Source organism: Acinonyx jubatus, chromosome A3 (genome assembly GCF_027475565.1).
Source record: "Acinonyx jubatus isolate Ajub_Pintada_27869175 chromosome A3, VMU_Ajub_asm_v1.0, whole genome shotgun sequence".
NCBI classification, from domain to species: Eukaryota; Metazoa; Chordata; class Mammalia; order Carnivora; family Felidae; genus Acinonyx; species Acinonyx jubatus.
In genome coordinates, this window is record NC_069388.1 from 97,819,991 (window position 1) to 97,842,027 (window position 22,037).

At 38.7% G+C, this 22,037-nt stretch overlaps 1 protein-coding gene across 2 annotated transcripts in view; it reads left to right on the plus strand.

The window, feature by feature from the left end:
- KCMF1 (potassium channel modulatory factor 1) overlaps positions 1-22,037 on the plus strand; it is a 79,390-nt gene that overhangs the window by 43,574 nt on the left and 13,779 nt on the right. For both annotated transcript variants that reach the window (XM_027072083.2, XM_053200832.1), the window contains exons 2-3: positions 3,672-3,839; positions 8,374-8,513. In XM_027072083.2, coding sequence (XP_026927884.1) covers positions 3,672-3,839; positions 8,374-8,513 — 308 coding nt within the window. The remainder of the gene's footprint in view (positions 1-3,671; positions 3,840-8,373; positions 8,514-22,037) is intronic.

Consider the following 22,037-nt stretch of genomic DNA (forward strand, 5'->3'; position numbering starts at 1 on the left):
GTGCCCATTGAAGTCTTTGCCCATTTTTCTCTTTTTTTTCTTTTTTCTTTTAATATTATTATTATTATTTTGAGAGAGAGAGAGTGTGGTTGGGAGGGAGGTACAGAATCTGAAGCAGGCTCCAGGCTCTGAGCTGTCAGCACAGAGCCCAATGCAGGACTCAAACACTTAAACCATGAGATCATGACCTGAGCCAAAGTTGGACACTCAAACAACGGAGCCACCCAGGCACCCCATTTTGCCCATTTTTCTATTGGATGTCTTCTTACTGATACGCCCGCATTCTTGATGTATTCTGAATACCAAACTGTTGTCTGTCATGTATGTTGCACGTATCACCAGTTTCAGGGCCTTCTTGCTTTCCATCACTCTAGGGCATTAGAAGGTAAAGAAAAAGTCTTAATTTTAATGTGATTTAATGTCTCTTTGGTTTCGACCATATGTATGTGTTTTAAGAAATTATTTCCTACTCTGAGCTCATATAATTTTTCCCTACATGGCCTTTGAGGGATTTTTTAAATTAAAAAAATATATATTTATATATATTTATATATATATTATATATTTTTATATATTTTAGATATTTTATAAAATATAAGTTTTATAAATATAATTATAAATATTTTATAAAATATATTTTATTATGTAAATAAATATGCAATATATTTTATTATAATATATTTTAAATATTTTATAAAACATATTATAAATAGTATAAATATTATAATTATATATATTATAAAGTATATTATAAATATATTATAAAATATATATATATTTTTTAGTTTCCTTCGACATTTCTCTTTAAGCCATCCAGAATTGGTGTTTGTGTATGGGATCTGTGGAAGAGATCTGATTTTATTTTCCCCACATATGGATGATCACCTGTTCTACTACTCCCTCCTTTCCCCACTGATTTCTAGGGACTTTGTTGTCATAAAACAGATTTCAACATGGGTGTATCTGTTTTGGGCTTTCAATTCTCTTCTCATTGGTCAAATGATCTGTGTCTGTGCTGATACCATCCTGTCTTAATTTAGCTTTATAATAGCTCTTGATATGTTAAGCAGATCCCTCCATCTTATTTTTCTTCAGGAATACCTTGGTTATTTGTGGCCCTTTGTAACTTGCATAAAAATTTGAGTCAGCTTATCATGTTCCACAAAAACTTCTTTTGTGATTTTGATTAGAATTGCACTGAACCCATGAATCAATTTGGGGAGAATTGACATTTCATTTCATTGAACCTTCTCTTCCGTGAACTTGATATTATTATTTTTTTTTAAGTCCTTTAATGTCTTTGAATATACATATACTTTTTTTTTAAGATTTTTTTTTTTTGAGAGAGTGTGCACATGTATGCATGCACAAGGGAGGGGCAGAGGGAGAGGGAAAGAGAATCTTTTTTTTTTTTTTAATTTTTTTTTAACATTTATTTATTTTTGAGACAGAGAGACAGAGCATGAACAGGGGAGGGTCAGAGAGAGGGAGTCACAGAATCTGAAACAGGCTCCAGGCTCTGAGCTGTCAGCACAGAGCCCGATGCGGGGCTCGAACTCACGGACCATGAGATCATGACCTGAGCCAAAGTCGGACGCTTAACCGACCGAGCCACCCAGGCACCCCAGAGGGAAAGAGAATCTTAAGCAGTCAGTGCCCAATGCAGATACCAATGTGGGCTTGATCTCATAAGATCGTGACCTGAGCCAAAATCAAGAGTCAGACACTTACTGACTGAGTCACCCAGGTGCCCCAAGATTTTTTTTTAAAGTAATCTCTGCACCCAGTGTAGGGTTTGAACCCACAACCATGAGATCTAGAGTCACATGCTCCACCAACTGAGCCAGCCAGGCATCCCTGAATAAATTTTTACTGATTAGCATTATAAAGGGCCATCTTTGGTTAAAGTTTTTTATATTTATTTTGAGAGAGAGAGAAAGCACCCGTGGGGAAGGGACAGAGAAAGAAGGAGAGAGAGAGAGAGAGAGAGAGAGAATCCCAAGCAGGCTCTGCACTGTCAGTGAGATCTAGGAGATCATGACCTGAGCCAAAGTCAGACACTTAACTGACTGAGCCACCCATGCATCCCAATTCATAGGCATTTTTTTTAATGCTGTTACAAATGTCATATTTTTTTTATTGTGGTAAAACATAAAATCTATCATTTTAACCATTTTTTGTACGTACAACTCATTGGCTTTAAGTATATTCACATTGTTGCACAACCAACTCCAGAATTTTTCCACCATCCCAAACTGAAATTCTGTACCCATTTAATAACCCTACCCAGTCCCTGGTAACCACTTACCTACTTTTTCTCTGAATTTTACGAATCCTAAGTACGTCATGTGAGTACAATCTTAAATGACATGTTTTTAATAATAAATTTTTCTTTTTTGGAGTTATGAAATACAACCGATACTTTATTAAATTAGTTTTTATATTTATCAACCTTGCTTAAAATAACTATAATAATTTAGCTGTATTGGGTTTTTGCATAACCAAGCATATTACTTGTGAATAAGAGGCTTTTCCTACTATTATGCCTGCCCATCAAGTTTTAAATTCTAATTAATTTTTTTATATTTAGATGTTGTTTGCTTCATTTTCAAATCTGTTGGTTGCCTCTTCTTTTCAAACTTCTCTTTTATTTACTTTAACCTATTAACTATTACCTCATATCCAATTCTGATATAAACTCTTTCCCAGTCTGATTCGGCTGTTTCTGCTACTTCTTTCTGATGGTGCTGTGTGTGTGTGTGTGTGTGTGTGTGTGTATTTTGTGTATGGATTCATACTGTGGAAGTTTATTTCTGCCAGAGGCTTGGTGGTAGTGTTTGCTCCCTTAGGACCACTTTGTTTGTTTGTTTGTTTGTCTGTTTGTTTGTTTGTTTATATTTTGTTTTTAAGTGATTTCAACACCCATCATGGGGCTCAAACTCACAGCCCTGAGATCAAGAGCTGCACGCTCCACCAAATGAGCCAGCTAGGCACCCCAGACCACTTTAAACTAAACTCTTCACCTGAGAACCATTTGGAACCATTTGTTAGTTTAAATTTGGACTCTTCACTCATTACAGGGCTGGGCTGGTTTGTGGTTATGATTTTTCAGGGCTTTTTGTTGTTGTTTTGTGCCAAGCGGGTGAGCGAATTTCACTAGGGCAAGTTTTGTAATCCCCTAGGGAGGATTTCTGGCTTGCCCATGCACTGAGAGTATATTAGGGTCTCAGCCTTACAAGGAATTGCTTGTTAGACACTCCACCTTTGGCAGACTTTGGTATTCACTTCCTGTGCTTTGTCCTGCAACGCTGTGAAAATCCAAGCTCAGATTTTTACCTGCTTTGGTAAATGAATGCTTGCCCCCTTTAGTGATTCTAGTTACCAGTTCCTCTTTCACTTGGTTTTTATCCGCCTGCTAGCTTATCAAGGCATTTTAAAAGTTGATTTTACATTTTTATCAAATATTTTAAGTTATTTTCATGAGGAATGTAAATCAGAGTAACAAATCCACCACAGTGTCAGTTATTCCCGTATCATCTGACTATGTTGTTTCTGGTCATTTGGGAAAGGAAATTTGGGGTTAAATCTGTACTTAAAAAATGTTATAAAAATGAGATGGAGTGGGGCCTATTACAGCTGCTAATTAATGATATTTCTTTTTTTTTTAATAGGTGTCAGCTGTGATGCATGTTTAAAAGGAAATTTTCGAGGTCGCAGATATAAGTGTTTAATTTGCTACGATTACGATCTTTGTGCATCTTGTTATGAAAGTGGTGCAACAACCACAAGGCATACAACTGACCACCCAATGCAGTGCATATTAACAAGGGTAGATTTTGGTACGTATTTATTTCTCATTCTAATGGGTTGTCATTTACAATTTTGTGTGCATGTGCGTGAAGAAGTTTAAAGGCAAGATGTTCTAAAACTATTCCCGATAGCATACATCAAAAATAACATGACTCTTACTTTCGTATTCTAAAGAATTCTCATAATCATAGCTCAGCTGTTCATAAAAGCTATTCAGATATCTATCTAGAAAACTGACATGGTATGAGATGGAAGGAGCGCCTCAGTAAAATAAATGAACTGTTCGTGCTAGCAGTACACAAGTATTCTTGCTCTGGCTGCCAGAAAGCACAGTTTGTGTTTCTGCAGTTGATTAGAAGCCCTTGTTAATCTATAAGAAAGGCTATAAATGTTTCACGCTATAATTTCTTACCTAGTCGGCACTTGGGGTTTTTTTGTTTTGAGAGCGAGAGAGACGCGCGCATGAGGGAGGAAGAGAGAATCTCAGGCAGGCTCCACACTCAGCACAGAGCTTTTCTGTTTCTAGCCATCATAGTGGGTGTGAGGTGGTATCTCATATGGTTTTGATTTGCATTTCTCTGATGGCTAATAATAGTAACCATCTTTTCTTGTGCTTACTGGCCATTTGTATATCTACTTTGGAGAAATGTCTATTCAGATCCTTTGTCCATTTTTTTAATTGGGTAATATGTCTTTTTATTATTGAGTTTTAATAGTTCCTTATATACTCTTTATACAAGTTCCTTATCAGGTGGATGATTTGCAGAAATCTCCCATTTCATGGGTTGTCATTTCACTTTTTTGATGGTATGTTTTGAAGCACAAAGATTTTCATTTGTTGTTGTTGTTGTTTATTTATTTTGAGAGAGAGAGAGTGAGTGGGGGAGGGGCAGAGAGAGGGGGGAGAGAATCCCAAGCAGGCTCTGTGCTTGTCAGCGCAGAGCCTCATGCGGGGCTCAGACTCCCAAACCGTGAGATTAGGACCTGAACCAAAATCCAGAGTCGGATGTTTAACTGAACTGAGCCACCCAGGCGCCCCTACAAAAGTTTTAATTTTGATGACGTCCAGTTTATCTTTTTATTTTCTTTTGTTTTGCTTTTGGTGTCATATCTAAGAAACCATTACCCGGTCTAAGATCATGAAGATTTACATTTTTGTTTCCTTATAAGAGTTTTATTGTTTTCGCTTTTACTTTTTTTTTTTTTTTAGTTATTTAAGTAATCTCTACATGCAGTGTAGGGCTCGAACTCACAACCCCGAGATCAAGAGTAACATACTCTTTCTACTGAGCCAGTTAAGCACCCCTTAGCTTTTACATTTAGATCTTTGCTCCATGTTGCATTAATTTTTGTATATGGAATGATGAGATAGATCATTCTTTTGCATATGGATATCCAGTTGTCCCAGCATCATTTATTGAAAAAGACTATTCTTTACGCAGTGAATTGTCTTGGCATTCTTGTTGAAAATCAGTTGACCTGAGGTGGGAGGGGTGGGTAGGGGATTGGTGTAATATTGGTCACATGGTACAAAGTTTCATTATGCAAGATGAATAAGCTCTGGGGAGCTAATGTACAGTATGGTGACCATAGTTAACAATATTATATTGTATACTTGAAATTTTTGGAGAGGACAGATCTTAAATTTTTTCAACACACACACAGGTAACTATGTAGACATGGTGGTCTTTTCACAGTGCATACTGCATCGGAACATCAAGTTGTATATCATAAATATACATAATTTTATATGTCTGAAATATCTCAATAAAGCTATTAGGAAAGTTGGTTGACCATAAATGTGTCTTTCCTTAGAGTCTCTGTCTGTTTCATTGATTTATATATCTGTCTATATGCTAGTACCACAGTCTTAACTACTGTAAACTTCTAGTAAGCTTTGAAATTGACAAGTATGAGTCTTCCAGCTTTGTTTTGTTTTTTGTTTTGTTTTTTGTTTTTTCAAGATTGTTTTGAGTATTCTAGATACCTTGAGTTTCTATGAAAGAATTTTAGGATCAGCTCATCACATTTCTGCAAAGAAGCCAACTGGGATTTTGATGGGGATTGTTTTAAGTCTGTAGATAAGTTTGGAGAGCAACGGTATTAAGTCTGCCAGTTGGTGAACATGAGATGTTTTTCCATTTGTTTAGTTTGTCTTTAATATTTTTCAACAAAGTTTTGTAATTACCAGAGGTTAAGTTTTATACTTCCTTCTTTAAATGTGTTACTAAGTATTTTATTCTTCTTGTTATTGTAAGTGTATTTTTAAAATTTTATTTTTGGATTGTTCACTGCATGTGTATAGAAAAATAATTGGTTTTTGTATGGATCTTATATCCTATGATGTTGTTCATTAGTTCTAATAGGATCTAATTGGATTTTTTAGGATTTTCTATATGCAAGGTCATGTCATCTGCTGATTACAAATGGTTCCACTTCTTCCTTTCCCTCTAGCTGCTTTTCCTTTCATTTTCTTGCCTAATTACTAGACCATCCAGTAAAATAATGAATAGAAATGGCTAAAGCAGACACTCTTGTCTTGTTCCAGGTCTTAGGGGGGAAAACATCCAGTCTTTCACCAATAAGTGTGATGTTAGCTATAGTTTTTTTGTAGATGTCTTTTATCAAGTGAAGAAGTTTTATTGATTTTTATATATTTATCCCCACCTATCCCAAATATACCTGGCAAGTCTTATACATATAATAATGTGTGTGTGAGTGAGTGTGAGTGTGTGTGCACAAGTGTGTATGGGCAAATACTTTTAAGATAGCCTAAATCTTCCTAAAAATGAATGTGAACAAATCTCTCACATAGCAAATGTTCTCTCTTATAAAATTTTCTCTTATAATGTGCTATTTTTAAAAAAATTCTTATGTTTATTTTTGAGAGAGAGACAAGAGCACAAGCAGGGGAGGGGCAGAGAGGGAGACACAGAATCTGAAGCAGGCTCCAGGCTCCAGGCTCCGAGCTGTCAGCACAGAGCCTGATGCAGAGCTCAAACTCATGAACCGCGAGATCATGACACGAGCCGAAGTCGGATACCCAACTGATTGAACCACCCAGGCGCCCCCTCATATCCTATTAAATTAAGCATTTGTTTCATGTTAAGTATAGTTCTTTGGAATGAAGTGACATAACATACTAAATATACTTTCAAATGCATTTCCTTTTGTGTTACTAATGGAGAAAAATAAACTTATTTCTTGAGATGTACTAATGAGGCAAACAGATTATTCCCATAGAATATCACTAATTCATCAGTTCTTCGGTAACCAACATGGACAGAGTCTGTTGTGGTAGTACTCCATTCAAGTTAGCATTTTTGCTCAGGGTCCTTCCTGCTGTAAGAATGGTGTGTGCTTTAGACAGATAGCTGCGTCTGGGGTTTGGCATATTGATCACATTTGCCTATTCCGAGCACTTGTGTTCTTGTATTATGGTATGCCCTGCTGATTCTTTTTTTTTTTTTTAAGATTTTATTTTAAGTAATCTCTGTACCAAATGTAGAGAACTAAACTCACAACTCCAAGATCAGGAGTCACACACTCTGCCGACTGAGCCAGTTGGGCACCTCTCCCTCTGCTAATTTCTTTGTGTTGATACTGGCTTTGGTACAGTAGCCACAGAGATAAAGAAAAAATAAATTACAGTAAAATTAGAACTAGATGTGAAATGAGAGATGTTTCAGAATTAAATGAAGGGAGGGGGCCTGGCTGGCTCAGTCAGAAGAGCATGTAACTCTTGATCCCAAGGTCGTGGGTTCAAGCCCCACATTGGGTATAGAGGCTACTTAAAAATATCTTAAAAAAACATTCAAAGTTAAATGAAAGGATAAAAAGTTGATTGTTTTTCTCTCTTTTTAAAAATTTTTTAACGTATATTTGTTTTTGAGAGAGAGATGGGGCACCTGGGTGGCTCAGTCAAACATCTGACTTCAGCTTCAGTCATGATCTCACAGTTTGTGGGTTTGAGCCCCCACGTTGGGCTCTGTGCTGACAGCTCAGAACCTGGAGCCTGCTTCCAATTCTGTGTCTCCCTCTCTCTCTGCCCCTCCCCTGCTCATGCTCTGTCTCTGTCTCTCTAAAACGAACAAATGTTAAAAAAATTTTTTTCTTTATTTTTGAGAGAGAGAAAGAGCATGAGCAGGGGAGGGGCAGAGAGAGGGAGACACAGAATCCAAAGCAGGCTCCAGGCTCCGAGCTGTCAGCACAGAGCCAGATGCGGGACTTGAACTCACGAACTGTGATGTGAGATAATGACCTGAGCTGAAGTCGGATGCTCAACCGACTGAGCCATCCAGGTGTCCCTGTTTGTTTTTCTCTTAAGGAAATAATAGCTGTGTGGGTGAAAAAGGAATTTTGGAGGGGTGGCATGGAGTCCCAGGCAAAATAAGGATGTTGCACATATGAGGTACCTAAGCACTCTTTGACAGGGTGAGGTTTTTGGAGATTTCAGGGACACTGTTGTTTTACATTATTGTACCTACCATATGTTTACATTTTCATGTGATAAAAGAAAACAATAATTATTATTTCTCACTGCAGTTCCATTTTATTTTTCAGATTTGTACTATGGTGGGGAAGCTTTCTCTGTAGAGCAGCCACAGTCTTTTACTTGTCCCTATTGTGGAAAAATGGGCTATACGGAGACATCTCTCCAAGAACATGTTACTTCTGAGCATGCAGAAACATCAACAGAAGTGGTAAGTGAAGAAACTTTGTATCTAAAGTGATGTGTTAACGTACATCATTTCTAACAAAAGTAAAGCCAGGTCACTATCCTCTGTCTCCTACTAAGTGTACTGATACTGTTTGCATAATAATTATTAAAATGCTCTTTTAACAGCAAGTTTTACACATCCTAGGAGGTTGCATGTGTGCAAGATAACATGCTTCATTTATTCACACTAGCCGTTCTCGCCCTGTTGCTAAAAGCACAGTGTGGAATCTTGACCAAATTCAGGAGCCCTTAGCAAATGTACTGTGAACAGGTTAAAAGCACCCCACCCTGAAGCACAGCTCTTTCTAAAAAGCAGGTATTCTTGCTACCTGCTTAATTTTTCTTCTACAAGAATGCCTTCATAATGAAATTTTAAATTTTTAAGTAATAATCCATTGTCACATCTCATTGTAACATATCGCTTACTTTGTTTTTATTAGGTCAGATCTCTTGGTTCATTGGTCGGAGCTCTAAGGTCCCTACAAGTTCCTTCTACTCTAATCTTTCCCAACTGGCTAAGAGCCAAAGACCTGGAATAATGCACAAAGGAAATCTTGCCTTGAAAGCTTTTTGGGCATTTAACTTGACATCTGAGTCAGCATATATTCAACTTTTAAGAAACGATAAAGTACACCCAAAAGAGCACCCTTTCCCCCCCTTTACTATTGGTAATAATAGATAAAGTGAGAGATGAGAAATGGAACTGTAGGTCTGGGATTTGGAGAATTTTGGCACAAGCAATTGCACATTGCATCAATTAATAAGCCCCTAAATGTATTCAAAACAAATTAGCTGAAACTCCAGAAATAGGGTGTCCGAGGACATACAGCTGCTGAGGGGCAGAGCCTGGTGTTTGAAGTCAGCCAGAGTCCCTCTGGGTTGTAGAGTCCCTACTTAACCATTGTCCTGTTTTATCTCTGCTACAGCCCTGCTGTTAACAGCTGTGAGTACTACAGGTTCACTTTTATTCCCATTCACACTGCTTAGTTGGATGCTTAAAGTTGCTTATAAGGTGTGTAGTTCAACCATTTGGTAAATTGACATTATGTAGTCCCAAAGCCAAATTTTCGTATCTAACAGCTCAGAACTGCTCTCATCTGGAGCCTCAGAACACTGTTGACACATTTTACTACTGTTCTTAATTTGTTGTTCTTATTTTGTAAAGGTGACTTTGCTTCCTTTTGGTTCAGTCCCAGATACCAGTATGAGGAATGTGGACTTGATCGCATCTCATCCTCGTTGTTGTGGGAAATTTGGAATAATTTCTTTTTGACTTAATTTCTGTTACTGGATACAACAGAGAGGGGTTTCTCTTACTGAACCAGGCATTCTTAAAATCTTTACTAGCCAGTAGGCCCTGGGATAGTACTTCATCACTCCACTGGGGCAGCACAGCTACTCAGTTTTCCACACCCCAAATTGGAGAATCCAGCAGAAAGTTAAGTCCTTCCATGAGTGAAAAGCTAGTCTTTTGAAATAAGAATGAGTAGTTCTGCCTCAGCAGCTTTGCCTTGATTTTTTTTTTTCCTGTAAGTAAATACTCATAATTTGTTTACACTCCTCTACACCTGATTCACAGTTTGAAAATTAAATATTTACCATCTACAAATGGTTTAGTGGTCTGTCTCTTATAAGGCATGTTCAGTATGTGCCTTTGTTAAGTTCCCAAGCTTTTGGTACATAGTTCAAGACAGTGGCCGTACTGTTTTTAAATTGTTTTTTGTGGAGTATTTTAAGGATTGCTCCCTCCTCATCAGCCCTTAGTCTGCATGAACACCACATCTGCCCTCTGTTTCCACCCAGGTGTTTCAAAGTGAAAAATGGCAAGCAAACAAGAATCTTTGATATGAAGGTACAGGGTTTTTTCTTCCTCAAATCTTGTGAGTCCTATCCTCTTCAGTCCAGGGCTGGCACCACATATGGCTTACTGACTAGTGTCCTTTCTGAAGGATTGGTGCCTATGCCACCAGTTATTAAGTATTTTGAGTGCCTCTCTGCATGCGTGTGAAGCATTTATAAATGTCCAGGTGATGTTACTAGGTGTCCCTCTCACCCCACCGCCCTCCCCAGTATTTTGCCAAGGTCATGGTTAGTCAAACGTGGAAAACTTCTGGAGTTCAAGAGTGACTCGTTATTTTGGTGGGGGACTCATGTGTACCCCATTTTCTATTCCTATCTACATTTTTCTTTCCTTTTTTTTTCTTTTTTTTCTTCTTTGTTTTTTTGTTTTTAGAGAGAGAGGAGACACAAGTGAATGAGGGGCAGAGAGAGAGAGAATCACAGGAGAATCACAGGCAGAGACAGAGAGAGAGAAGCGAGGCTTACCTCAAGTGGGGCTTGAACTCACAAACTGTAAAATCATGACCTGAGCTGAAGTCAGATGCTTTAACAACTGAGCCACTGTGGTGCCCCACCTACATTTTTCTTTCTAAATGCTTAATGTGCTATCTTGCTTTGCTCCTGTGTTTCTTCCATGTGTCGGCTAGGCCACCGGTTTGTAACTTCATGGGACTTAAGGATCTCACTCCTCTAACCAGCATCCATTTGGAACATTTAGGGGTAAAAGAATGTCACTGTAGGTATTATTGTCACCACTAGTAAGCATTTACCGATACCTGACATAGCTGGTAAGGAAGTCTACTGAAGGTTAATGTTTAAAACAATTTTGTAAGGGCGCCAGGGTGGCTCAGTCAGTTAAGTGTGTGACTTTGGCTCAGGTTAGGATCTCATAGTTCATGAGTTTAAGCCCCGCATCGGGCTCTGCACTGCAGAGGCTGCTTGGGATTCTCTCTCTCCCCTCTCTCTACCCTGCCCCCACTCTCTCTCTGTCTTTCTCAAAATAAATAAATAAACATTTTTAAAAAAGAAAAAAATACAACAACTTTGTAGACAACTTTATAACCTTGTCTATATGTCTCTGTTTTCTTTTTCAAATAGGGACTCTAAAGGCCCCATATAAGATTTGCCCCCCTTCTTTTTTTTTTTTTTTTTTTTAATTCTTTTTTTTTCAACGTTTATTTATTTTTGGGACAGAGAGAGACAGAGCATGAACGGGGGAGGGGCAGAGAGAGAGGGAGACACAGAATCGGAAACAGGCTCCAGGCTCTGAGCCATCAGCCCAGAGCCTGATGCGGGGCTCGAACTCACGGACCGCGAGATCGTGACCTGGCTGAAGTCGGACGCTCAACCGACTGCGCCACCCAGGCGCCCCTGCCCCCCTTCTTAAGATTAATTTGGGATTACTCAAGAGACTTTGATTTTGAGGGTATGGAGGACCCTTCAAAACCAGATACTATGAAAAACAACATCTGACATAGAATGAGTGAGGGTGATAACTAGTTAAAAATTTAAGAAGTGGATTGGGCATAGCCTCAGGAGTCTTTTTTTTTTTTTTCTAAGCTTTTATTTGTTTATTTTGAGAGAGAGCAGGCGAGCAAGCACGAGCAGGGTAGGAGCAGAGAGAGAATCCCTCACTGTCAGCAGAGAGCCCGATGCAGGGCTTGAACCCACAAACCATGAGATCCTGACCTGAACTGAAACCAAGCGTTGGATGCTTAACCAACTGAGCCACCCAGGCAGCCCTCAGGAGTCTCTATGTAAACACTAAACATGGTAAACAATGTGATCTTGAGATTAAGCACAAATTCTTAAAATCCCGCATAGTTACCACGAGATTTGGTAGATTGGGTAGATTGGGTAATGGAAAGAATTAAGAGGGGAAGTGTAGTACAGTATGTAATTTTAAAATCCATCAATCTAGTAGCAGAAGTGAGCAGTAGTGGTCAAATGGGATTGCAGATACGAAGGATTATTGAGGAAGTGTGAGGATGGTGGAAGAAACATGGTAGGTAGAAAAACTTTTCTTCAGACGTAAAAGAAGTGACTCCTGAATTTTTTCTTAAATCCTATGTATTTGAGCTTGCACTGTAGCTAGTTTGAAAGCCGTCAGAGATTTTGTTTTTAGATGAAATGTTCTGCTACATTTCATTAATGACATGTCGTTAGCTTGCTCTCAGTTGTTAAAGTAAATCTCTTGTAATTTATCTGAAGACTATTATGCTTAAAAGATAAAAGCACTTTTTGGTTTACCAACATTTTCTTCTGTCTTCCAGAAATGTATGTATTAATGTATTATTCTGTTCATAATAACAGCAGTCTTCTAATAGGTCATTGCTGGGAACTTCTTGCTTTCTATTTTTCATTTGATTTACTCATTTTTATTACTTTCCAGAAAAGGGGTTAGGGTAGTGTCCAGCTTTTAGGTGCTCTTCATTTATGTTACTGATAACATTACCCCCACCCCTTTTTAATGTTTATATATTTTTGAGAGACAGAGTGCAAGCGAGGGAGGGGCAGAGAGAGAGGGAGACACAGAATCCGAAGCAGGCTCCAGGCTCCGAGCTGTCAGCACAGAGCCCAACACAAGGTTTGAACCCACGAACTGTGAGATCATGACCTGAGCCGAAGTCAGACAGACGCTCAACTGACTGAGCCACCCAAGCATCCCTCCAACCCCCCCCCCCTTTTTAAAGTTTATTTATGGGGCCCCTGGGTGGCTCAGTCGGTTGGGTGTCTGACTTCGGCTCAGGTCGTGATCTCGCCATTCGTGAGTTCGAGCCCCGTGTCGGTCTCTGTGCTGACAGCTCAGAGCCCGGATCCTGCTTGGGATTCTGTGTCTCCTTCTCTCTCTGCCGTTTCCCCGCTTGTGCTCTGTCTCTCAAAAGTAAATAAATGTTAAAAAAAAGTTTTAGGGGCGCCTGGATGGCTCAGTCGGTTAAGTGTCTGACTTCAGCCCGGGTCATGATCTCGCAGTCCGTGAGTTCGAGCCCCGCGTTGGGCTCTGTGCTGACAGCTCAGAGCCTGGAGCCTGCTTCTGATTCTGTGTCTCCCTCTCTTTCTGCTCCTCCCCTACTCATGCTCTGTCTCAGAAATAAACAAACATTAAAAAAAAAAAATTAAAAAATAAATAAATAAAAAATTTTAAAAAGTTTAAAAAAATAAAAAAAATAAAGTTTATTTATTTATTTTAAGAGAGAGAGTGAGCAGGGGAGGGACAGAGAGAGAGGAAGAATCCCAAGCAGGCTCTGCACTGTCAGCATGGAGCCCTATGAGGGGTTTAAACTAACCAACCTGTGAGATCATGACCTGGGCCGATCAAGAGTCAGATGCTTCATCAACTGAGCCCCCCACACGTGCCCCCATTTCCTCCCCTTTTTAATGAAGACTTAGGTGTGTTCTTAACAAAAGGAGTTTAGTTTTGAAATAGTACAGTTGTACTGTGTTTTATTTATAAGAACTAAAAATCATGGAGAAAGAATGATTTTGGAAATTTCCCATAGTCTGACTTTAGACAATTTTATTTTGAGTAATAATTCTTGGGGCACCTGGCTGGCTCAGTCAGAAGAGCATGAGACTCTTGGTCTCAGGGTTGTGAGTTTGAGCCCCACGTTGGGTGTAGAGATTACATGCATACATACATACATAACACTTTAAAAACTAATGACAACAGTTCTTACGGAGAAAAAACGATGGCATAAAAGGACCTTTGAATTTTTTTTCATGATTCAGAATAATCGGTTTTAGCTGGTAACTGACTTAATATTTAAACAGTTGTTTGAATGTCATAGAGCACAGAATAGTTTATCTATTGGCAATTTGTACTAAACAATTTGTGGCATTTGTACTAAACAATTAGATGCATTTGATCTCTAAATTAAGCAAGCAAGAAAGTATTAGATCAAATATTCCAGCCAAATTAACATGATAGATATGATTTATTCATGAAGGCGATGAGAAGTGACATCTGTTTTAAACTGTCTATAGGACTTTTAAATCCTGATCATCAATCTATCTGTATTTCATTGAGAGACTGTTTTAATATGTCGATATGTAGAGCTAACTTCCGCACTTATTTCCTTATTAGGGCAACAGTGGAGTGAACCACAGTTTGTACATATCTTTTAATCTAATTTTATACACTTTCTTAAACATTGTAACTACCTTCTTACCCTTTTAATCAGATAATCAGGAAAGGTAAGCATTTAAAAGCCAAACTCACATTAAAAGAAAAAAATACGTTTTGACTCTTACTGCTTGCATTCTTTATCAGAGAATGCAGTTGGATGCTATCTGCTTTTCTATGAACTCACAAGGGTATTTTATCTAATAATGCTGTAGAAATAAATACATAGGATTTGAAAAATACAGTTGCTGCAGGGAAACCATATTGCCACTGCTCAGCTGCATTTAGCTGGAGAGATTGTAGAAGGTTAGGATTTGGTACTTTTACAATTTGTGCTTTTCATTACTTTTGACTCTAAACACTGTGTATTTTATAAATCAGTTTTTCCTGTCTTTAGTGTTTGGCTGTCTTTGCATATTTTTAAATAATAGTTACTTTGAACACATTTACTTGTTTAAAATCAGATCGTGGTACCTTTTTTTTTTTTTTTAACATTTATTTTTGAGAGAAAGAGTGCAAGCAGGGGAGGGGCAGAGAGAGAGGGAGACACAGAATCTGAAGCAGGCTCCAGGCTCTGAGCTGTCCACACAGACATGGGGCTCGAATCCACGAACTGTGGGATCATGACCTGAGCCAAAATTGGACATTTGAACGACTGAACCACCCAGGCACCCCAAGATCATAGTACTTTTGATTTTAAGAGTGATATAGCTACTAGTACCCCAGCAGATTTTTTGGAGTTGTGAGCAGGGAAGGAAATGATAGGAGATATTTTGGGGATTCCAGATTTGTTCTGGGATAATCCTATATACATGTGTCATGACATTTTTAAAATCTATTTCTGTATGAAATAAGTTCCTTAAATGCCTGCTATTTGAGAGTATGTTGTTCTTCCTGGGTAGGGTTTTCATTGCTTTCTACTTTCTTCTATGTTGAAGTTGAATTAAAATCCTGTAAGGGAAGGAAAACAGGCAGTTTTCTGAATGGGAAGGAGAGCACTGGGTAAAATAGCAGGTGTTACACACGTTCATTTTGAATTTTTTTTTTCTTTAGCCACTAGTCTGGTTTCTTCTTTGTCCTATAAAATACTGGTTTGTCTAGTTCAGTGTCCAGACAGCTAATTTTAAGTCAAAGAAATGTTCTGCAGGGTTTGTAGAAAGATTTGTAGGAAGGATGGGAGCTCTTCGACAACTGTTGGCAAATTACAGGGTGACTCAGAAGTTCTTTAAATGCTTTTCAGTCTTGTCTCTTCTTTTCTGGACCTGCCCCTCAGATTTAAAAAAAAAAACTGGTAAAATTATTTGAAGATGCCAGTCTTGATGTTCATAGCTGAGGTCATCTTTTTCTAGGAAGCTCTGGCAAACTCAGTCTTACTTGACAAACTGGTTATGCCCTTGAGAAGGGGAACATGCAGAAAGCTTCAGTCCTCATCAGACTCTAACTTAAACTCACTGTAAACCACACAGACCCACTAACTAAGGTAGAGTTTATTTCTGATTCTTCACTAAAATTGCTTCTTGCTCTCAGGCACTGCCTCCCTGCCCCTGTCTCCCTGCATCTTTCAGGCTCTTCTTGATACCACTAAGAGGTAAGAGGTTCCCATGTCCTTTCTCAAAGTCTACAGGTAATAAATATAGCTTGCACCGGGTTAGATTAAGAAAGTGGATCTGACATTGGGTTTTTTTTTCTAGGTGAGCATGGGTGCTCATATCTGGAGTGAATTGTGGGCAGGATAAAGAAAAAAGACAGTTCTGAATCCTTTGGAGTTATTTTTTACTGTTGCTAAATTATTTTTTTTTATGTTTTTAAAATGTTTTATTTTTATTTTTGAGAGAGAGACAGAGCACGAGCCAGGAGGGACAGAGAGAGAGAGGGAGAGACAGAATCTGAAGCAGGCTTCTGGCTCTGAGCTGTCAGCACAGAGCCCAACAGCACAAGGCTTGAACCCACGAACTGTGAGATCATGACCTGAGCCGAAGTCAGACACTTAACCGACTGAGCCACCCGGGAGCCCCATCAATGTACACATATAATTTAAATTTCTGCCCAAAAAACATATTTAAGGAGATGCCTGGCTGACTCAGTCGGTAGAGGGTATGACTCCTGTTCTCGAGGTTGTGGGTTTGAACCCCATGTTGGGTGTAGAGATTACTTAAAAGGGAAAAATCAAGGGGTACTTGGGTGGCTCAGTCAGTTAAGCATTCAGCTTTTTCTTATTTTTAAGATTTAAATTTATGTATTTATTTTGAGAGAGAGAGCACGCATGGAACAGGGAGGTGGTGGCAGAGAAAGAATCCCATGCAGACTCCACACTCAGTGCAGAGCCCAATGTGGGCTCGATCCCACATACCTGACATCATGACTGAGCCAAAAGCATCACTTAACCAGCTGAGCCACCCAGGTGCCCCAAGCATCCAATTCTTGATCTCAACTCAGATCTTGATCTCAGGGTCAGTTCAAGCCCCACCTTGGGCTCCGTGCTGGGCATGAAGCCCTACTTAAGAAAAAAAAAATCTTTAAGTAAGTAAGTAAAATAACATTTAAAACCAAAACTTAGTTATTTAGGACTTTTAAATCATGTATAAAAATGTAAGGAAGGGGCTTCTGGGTGGCTCCATTGGTTGAGTGTCCAACTTTGGCTCAGATCATGATTTCACAGCTTGTGAGTTCGAGCCCTGTGGCGGGCTCTGTGCTGACAGCTCAGAGCCTGGAGCCTGCTTCAGATTCTATGTCTCCCTCTCTTTCTGCCCCTCCCTCCCTCTTTGTCTCTCCCCCTCCCCCCCCCCCCGTCTCTCTCTCAAAAATAAATAAACATTTTTTTACATGAAAAAATTGAAAAAAATGTAAGGAAAATTAAAACTTTTGTATATAGCAAACACTCCTAAAATTCTAAATGCTACTCTTTAGAAGCATGTGACACTTCCAACCTAAGTATTAAAATGGGGAGAATGGAACTGAGGAGAAAAATAAATTCAATATGAAGTAACTCCTACTTCATTATAAGTTAATTTCAGTGTTGCGCTGTAACAATAGAAAATTAGATTGTAATCCAGTTGAATGGTGTGCTCACTCAAATCTTGAAAGGACCTATGTCTATATTGGCAAACTGGATGGTTAAGGTGTAAGTGGCTACAACTTAGATAGTTCTAGGCCCAAAAGATTTTCCAGTAGTGCTTTATGTATCTCTTCAAAGCAAAACTCCAGCATTCAGTCTTATATTTGTTATAGCTGCAGATTTTATAAGATGAACCACTTTTAATTGGGTAGGAGATCAAAAACCTGACATCACCAATAAACCTCAGCAATAGTTAGCTTGGTAGATTATCAACTTTATGTTTGTTTAACTCTAAGGATTCAAATGCATTTGAAGGCTTTTTTATGTGTCTTGGCTTTAAATTCTAATAGCTCTTTTTGGATCATCACTTTTCAGTAAAAGAAATTCTGTTAAAAACATCCCATTATATTGCAAGTGATCAGAAAATTTTGCCTAACAGAACAAGCGTGGGGTATATCTAGAGGTGAGTTTAAGAGCCCTTCAAAAGAAGAGACATGAATTGTAATCTGGTTTGAATAAATAATGAAAAATACATCCCAATTTATAAGAAGAGATGAAACTAAAAAAAAAAAAAAAATGGAATTTGTATGAACTTGAATGGTGGCAGGATCACCATGTTCACTGTCTTCGTTTCTTAATATTTTTATAACCCAGGATATTAAGTGAACACTGATTTGGTCCTCAGTAAATACTTAATGAGTTTGTTAATCCATAGTAACAAAATTATACAATATAACAAATTTGACTGGTGAGAACTTTCATAACTTTCATTAACTAGCCCACCTGGACTTCTTGGCATAGATCCTTTAACTAGAAAACTGACGCAGTTGTAAACAGTAGCACAAGAGAAACCGTGTTTATTGCAGTCCCAGAAGGTGCCCCGTATCTGAAACAGTGCTCACAAGGCTTTGTTACATGTTTTCATTTAAATTTATATAACCTACACATATGAGAAGAAAGGAAGAAGAAAACACCAACTTAAAAAGAAGCTGTTTTTGTAAATGTCCTTTGGAAACCTAGCTTGAAACTCAGAGCACAATAAATAAGTACGAGGTTGGCAGAACACATCATGTGGTGAATTTTGATTTCGAAGCTAGCTTAGGAAAAGCCTATGTAATCTTGTATTAGAAAGTTAGTAGAGGGGCGCCTGGGTGGCTCAGTCAGTTAAGTGTCTGACTCTGGATTTCAGCTCAGGTCATAATCTCACAGTTCGTGGGATTGGGGCCAACGTAGGAGTCTGCTCTGTCAGCACAGAGCCTGATTGGGATTCTCTCTCTTCCTCTCTCTGCCCCTCTCCCACTCCCACTCTCTCTTTCTCTCAAAATAAATAAACATTAAAAAAAAAGAAAAAAGAACTTTCTCTCCTCCCCATTTATTAACAAAAGAAAGAAAGAAAGTTGGTATAATATTAACAAAGGAAAATTATTTGACCTGGAATTGTGTTTTTATCTTTCTTGTGCTTATGATGTGGGGGGTGCACAAACTCACCGAACACAAGTAAATAAGCAGCTTTTCTGAAGGCAGTAGAGCTGTGGCAGTTATTCTTCACTGCATTGTAATTTTGCTGCAGAACCTGTAACTCCTCAGATACAAGAGTAATACCTTTAATCTTCTTAACCGTGATTCACTTCATAACTTGACCCACAGCTGTAGTAGAGAAAAGGAACAAGGAGAAGGAATGTTCATGTAATGACTGGACAGAAAGCAAAGTAACAGGAAGGTGGGGGGCTGCAGAAGGGCTTTATGTGAGAAAATGTGTGGGTGCCTGAGAGAAATTGAGTCGTTAGTTATAAATAGGAAGAGGGTGAGGGGAACACAACATTGACTTTACCTTCCCTTCTTTGCCCTCAGAGGATAATGTCAGAAGATTCTCTGTTCTAGATCATTCCTGGGTCAATTATTAAGGACAAGTTGGAAAGGGAGATTTTAGTGGCCTTTCTCTAGATAAATGTTTGTGACTTCTGAACGTATCTCCCCAAGTATTAACCAAGAACATTACGTTTAGTATGTAAAGTGTGAAGTGCTTTCTGAGGCCTCTGAATTCTTGGAGTAAGGCACAGTGGCTCTCAGCATAACAACTGTAAAACATGTGGCCTCAACCCACACAGACTTTGTGGCCCATCTGAAGAGCAAACTAGCTTGTTTGACACAATTGGAGAATAACACAGGAAGGAGTCAGAGGGCTTTGGGACTTCATGTAGGCCTTGAAAAAATGGGTATGATTTCAAAAAGTGGACAGAATGGGAAGGTAAAGGCATTATTCAGAGGGAAGAGACAACATGAACTAAGATGTGGTATTGAGAAAGAAACATAGTAGGTAGAAGGGATGGTAAGGTATTGATTGTTGTGGGAAATAATGGGAAATAAAATGGAATCAGGTGAGTACGGCCAGATACTAGAGAACCATTAAAACGAGAACATTTGTCCACTTGGTCTGGTGGATAATAAAGAGGTTTGACATTTGTACAGAGGAATAATGTTACTTTCTCCACCATCATGCCACCCGGGCTTTTACTTGGGAATGGAAGGATGGTAGGATTTGAGTGATTCTGTAGGCCTTTTGTGACAAGATGAACCTAATCATAATGATTATGTGGATGAAAATGAATCTTTTTGAAAAAGGGTCCAAAAAATGAACTACAAAGAAGCTGTGCTGCCATAAGATCATCGTTGCCAGACAAACGATGCATCAAACATTTGGTGTGTTACTAGAAAGTAACAATAGAAGATGATATAGGGAAATCACAGCTTTTGAACAGTTACTCAAAAGGAACACATTTCTCAGAGATCTAAAATTAATCATATAAATGAAATAAATGAGTTTATCAAGTTTCAGAAACCTAGTCAAGAAATACCAATTGCCAAACCAGTTATTTCACTTAAAGTGTTTGCTGCTACAGGGCGCCTGGGTGGCTCAGTCAGTTAAGCATCTGACTCTTGATCTCAGCTCAGGTCATGATCTCACAATTGGTGGGGTTGAGCCCCAGGTCGGGCTCTGCACTGATGAGCCTGCTTGGGATTCTCTCTCCCCTCTCAACAACCCCCCCCCCCCCACTCATTCTCTGTGTTTCTCTCTCAGTAAATAAATAAACTTTAAAAAAAAGTGTTTGCTGTTAACAAGAAGCTTAGTGTCCCAGAATCTGAGTTTAAGGGCAGTTTCAAGTGGTCTGAGAGGATGATGCTCCAAAGTGGGTCAGCCTCCTGGTAAAGAACCAGCCTAGCTCTCAGCATCTGCTGAATGATTTTGGTGCAAGACCGATCTCTCTGTAGTGCTGTGGTCTAGTAGCTTCAGTTCAAGCCAGGTTATGTACTGGATCAGATAGACAGTTTTTTAAAATGCATTTTCTGGAACAGTGAACAAAATGGCCAAGAAACTTGTAATGAAGCCTATCCAAAAAAAAAAAAAAAAAAATGGAGAAGAGCTCACTACATCATGAGAACTTAACCCCTCTGTGGTTGTCTTTGTGTCTCCCTCTCTCTCTGCACCTCCCCCACTTGTGCGCTCTCTCTCAAAAATAAAAACACTAAAAGAAAAAAGAAAGAATTTGAGCCAGGGGATAGTAAATACAACATTTCATGTTTCATTCCTCAGGATATTTATTATTTTTAAATACCGTTGTATATTTAAGCTGTATTTACCAAACTTACCTAATTGTAAGATAATTGGGACCCTTGTCAAAAATATAGATTTTCAAATCTCCTAGAATCAGTTTCCAGGCAGGGGCCTAGAGAACTGTGTTTTTACCAAATATTCTGGATGAATTATATCCTCAGCCAATTTCAGGAAACACTGACTTATGCCAGTTCAATATGCCTGAACGCTGGCAGGTTGTCATTGCGTTAAGATAATGTGTTACATGGAATTTGCTTGTTCAAGTAATAGATGTTACTATATCATGTGGCAGTCGAAGCATGATAAATATTAATGTTGACAGACTCGTAAGTTTAGGGTTAACAGCGTATCTTTTGTGTGGAATTTTTCTGTCCTCTGCAAAATACTGGGTGTGTGGAAGTAAAGACACACTCAAAACTAAGCACTAGTCTACATCCCCATCTCGAAGGTGCTTTTCTAGGGTATAGGAGGCTGTCGGTCCTGTTAGGGCATTCTTAGTACATTTGATATCTGTACTTTCCCATTTTGTCTTCCTTCCGGGAATGCATATTCTCAAGGATACTTCTCTCATCTAAGAACATTTGCATGTGTCCTCAAAGTACTGAAACTTCTACAGTTATCTTTTGTGCAGTTCGAGTTGTGCATAGACCTTAGCCAAAGGCCAGTCTAAAGCAAATATCTTAGAAGGAAGGTGCCTTTTCCTCTTACTGGTTATTTTTTCTGTGGATAAAAATCTTAACACTTGTAATCTTGTCGCATTGTAATAAAGCTCTGCATTGTCCAGCACCTGTTAAATTGTTGCAAAATTGAGGGACTCAAAAATATCTAAGCTGGCTTGTTTGTTTGATTTGTTAAACTGGAGGTTGTTTCTGCTTCT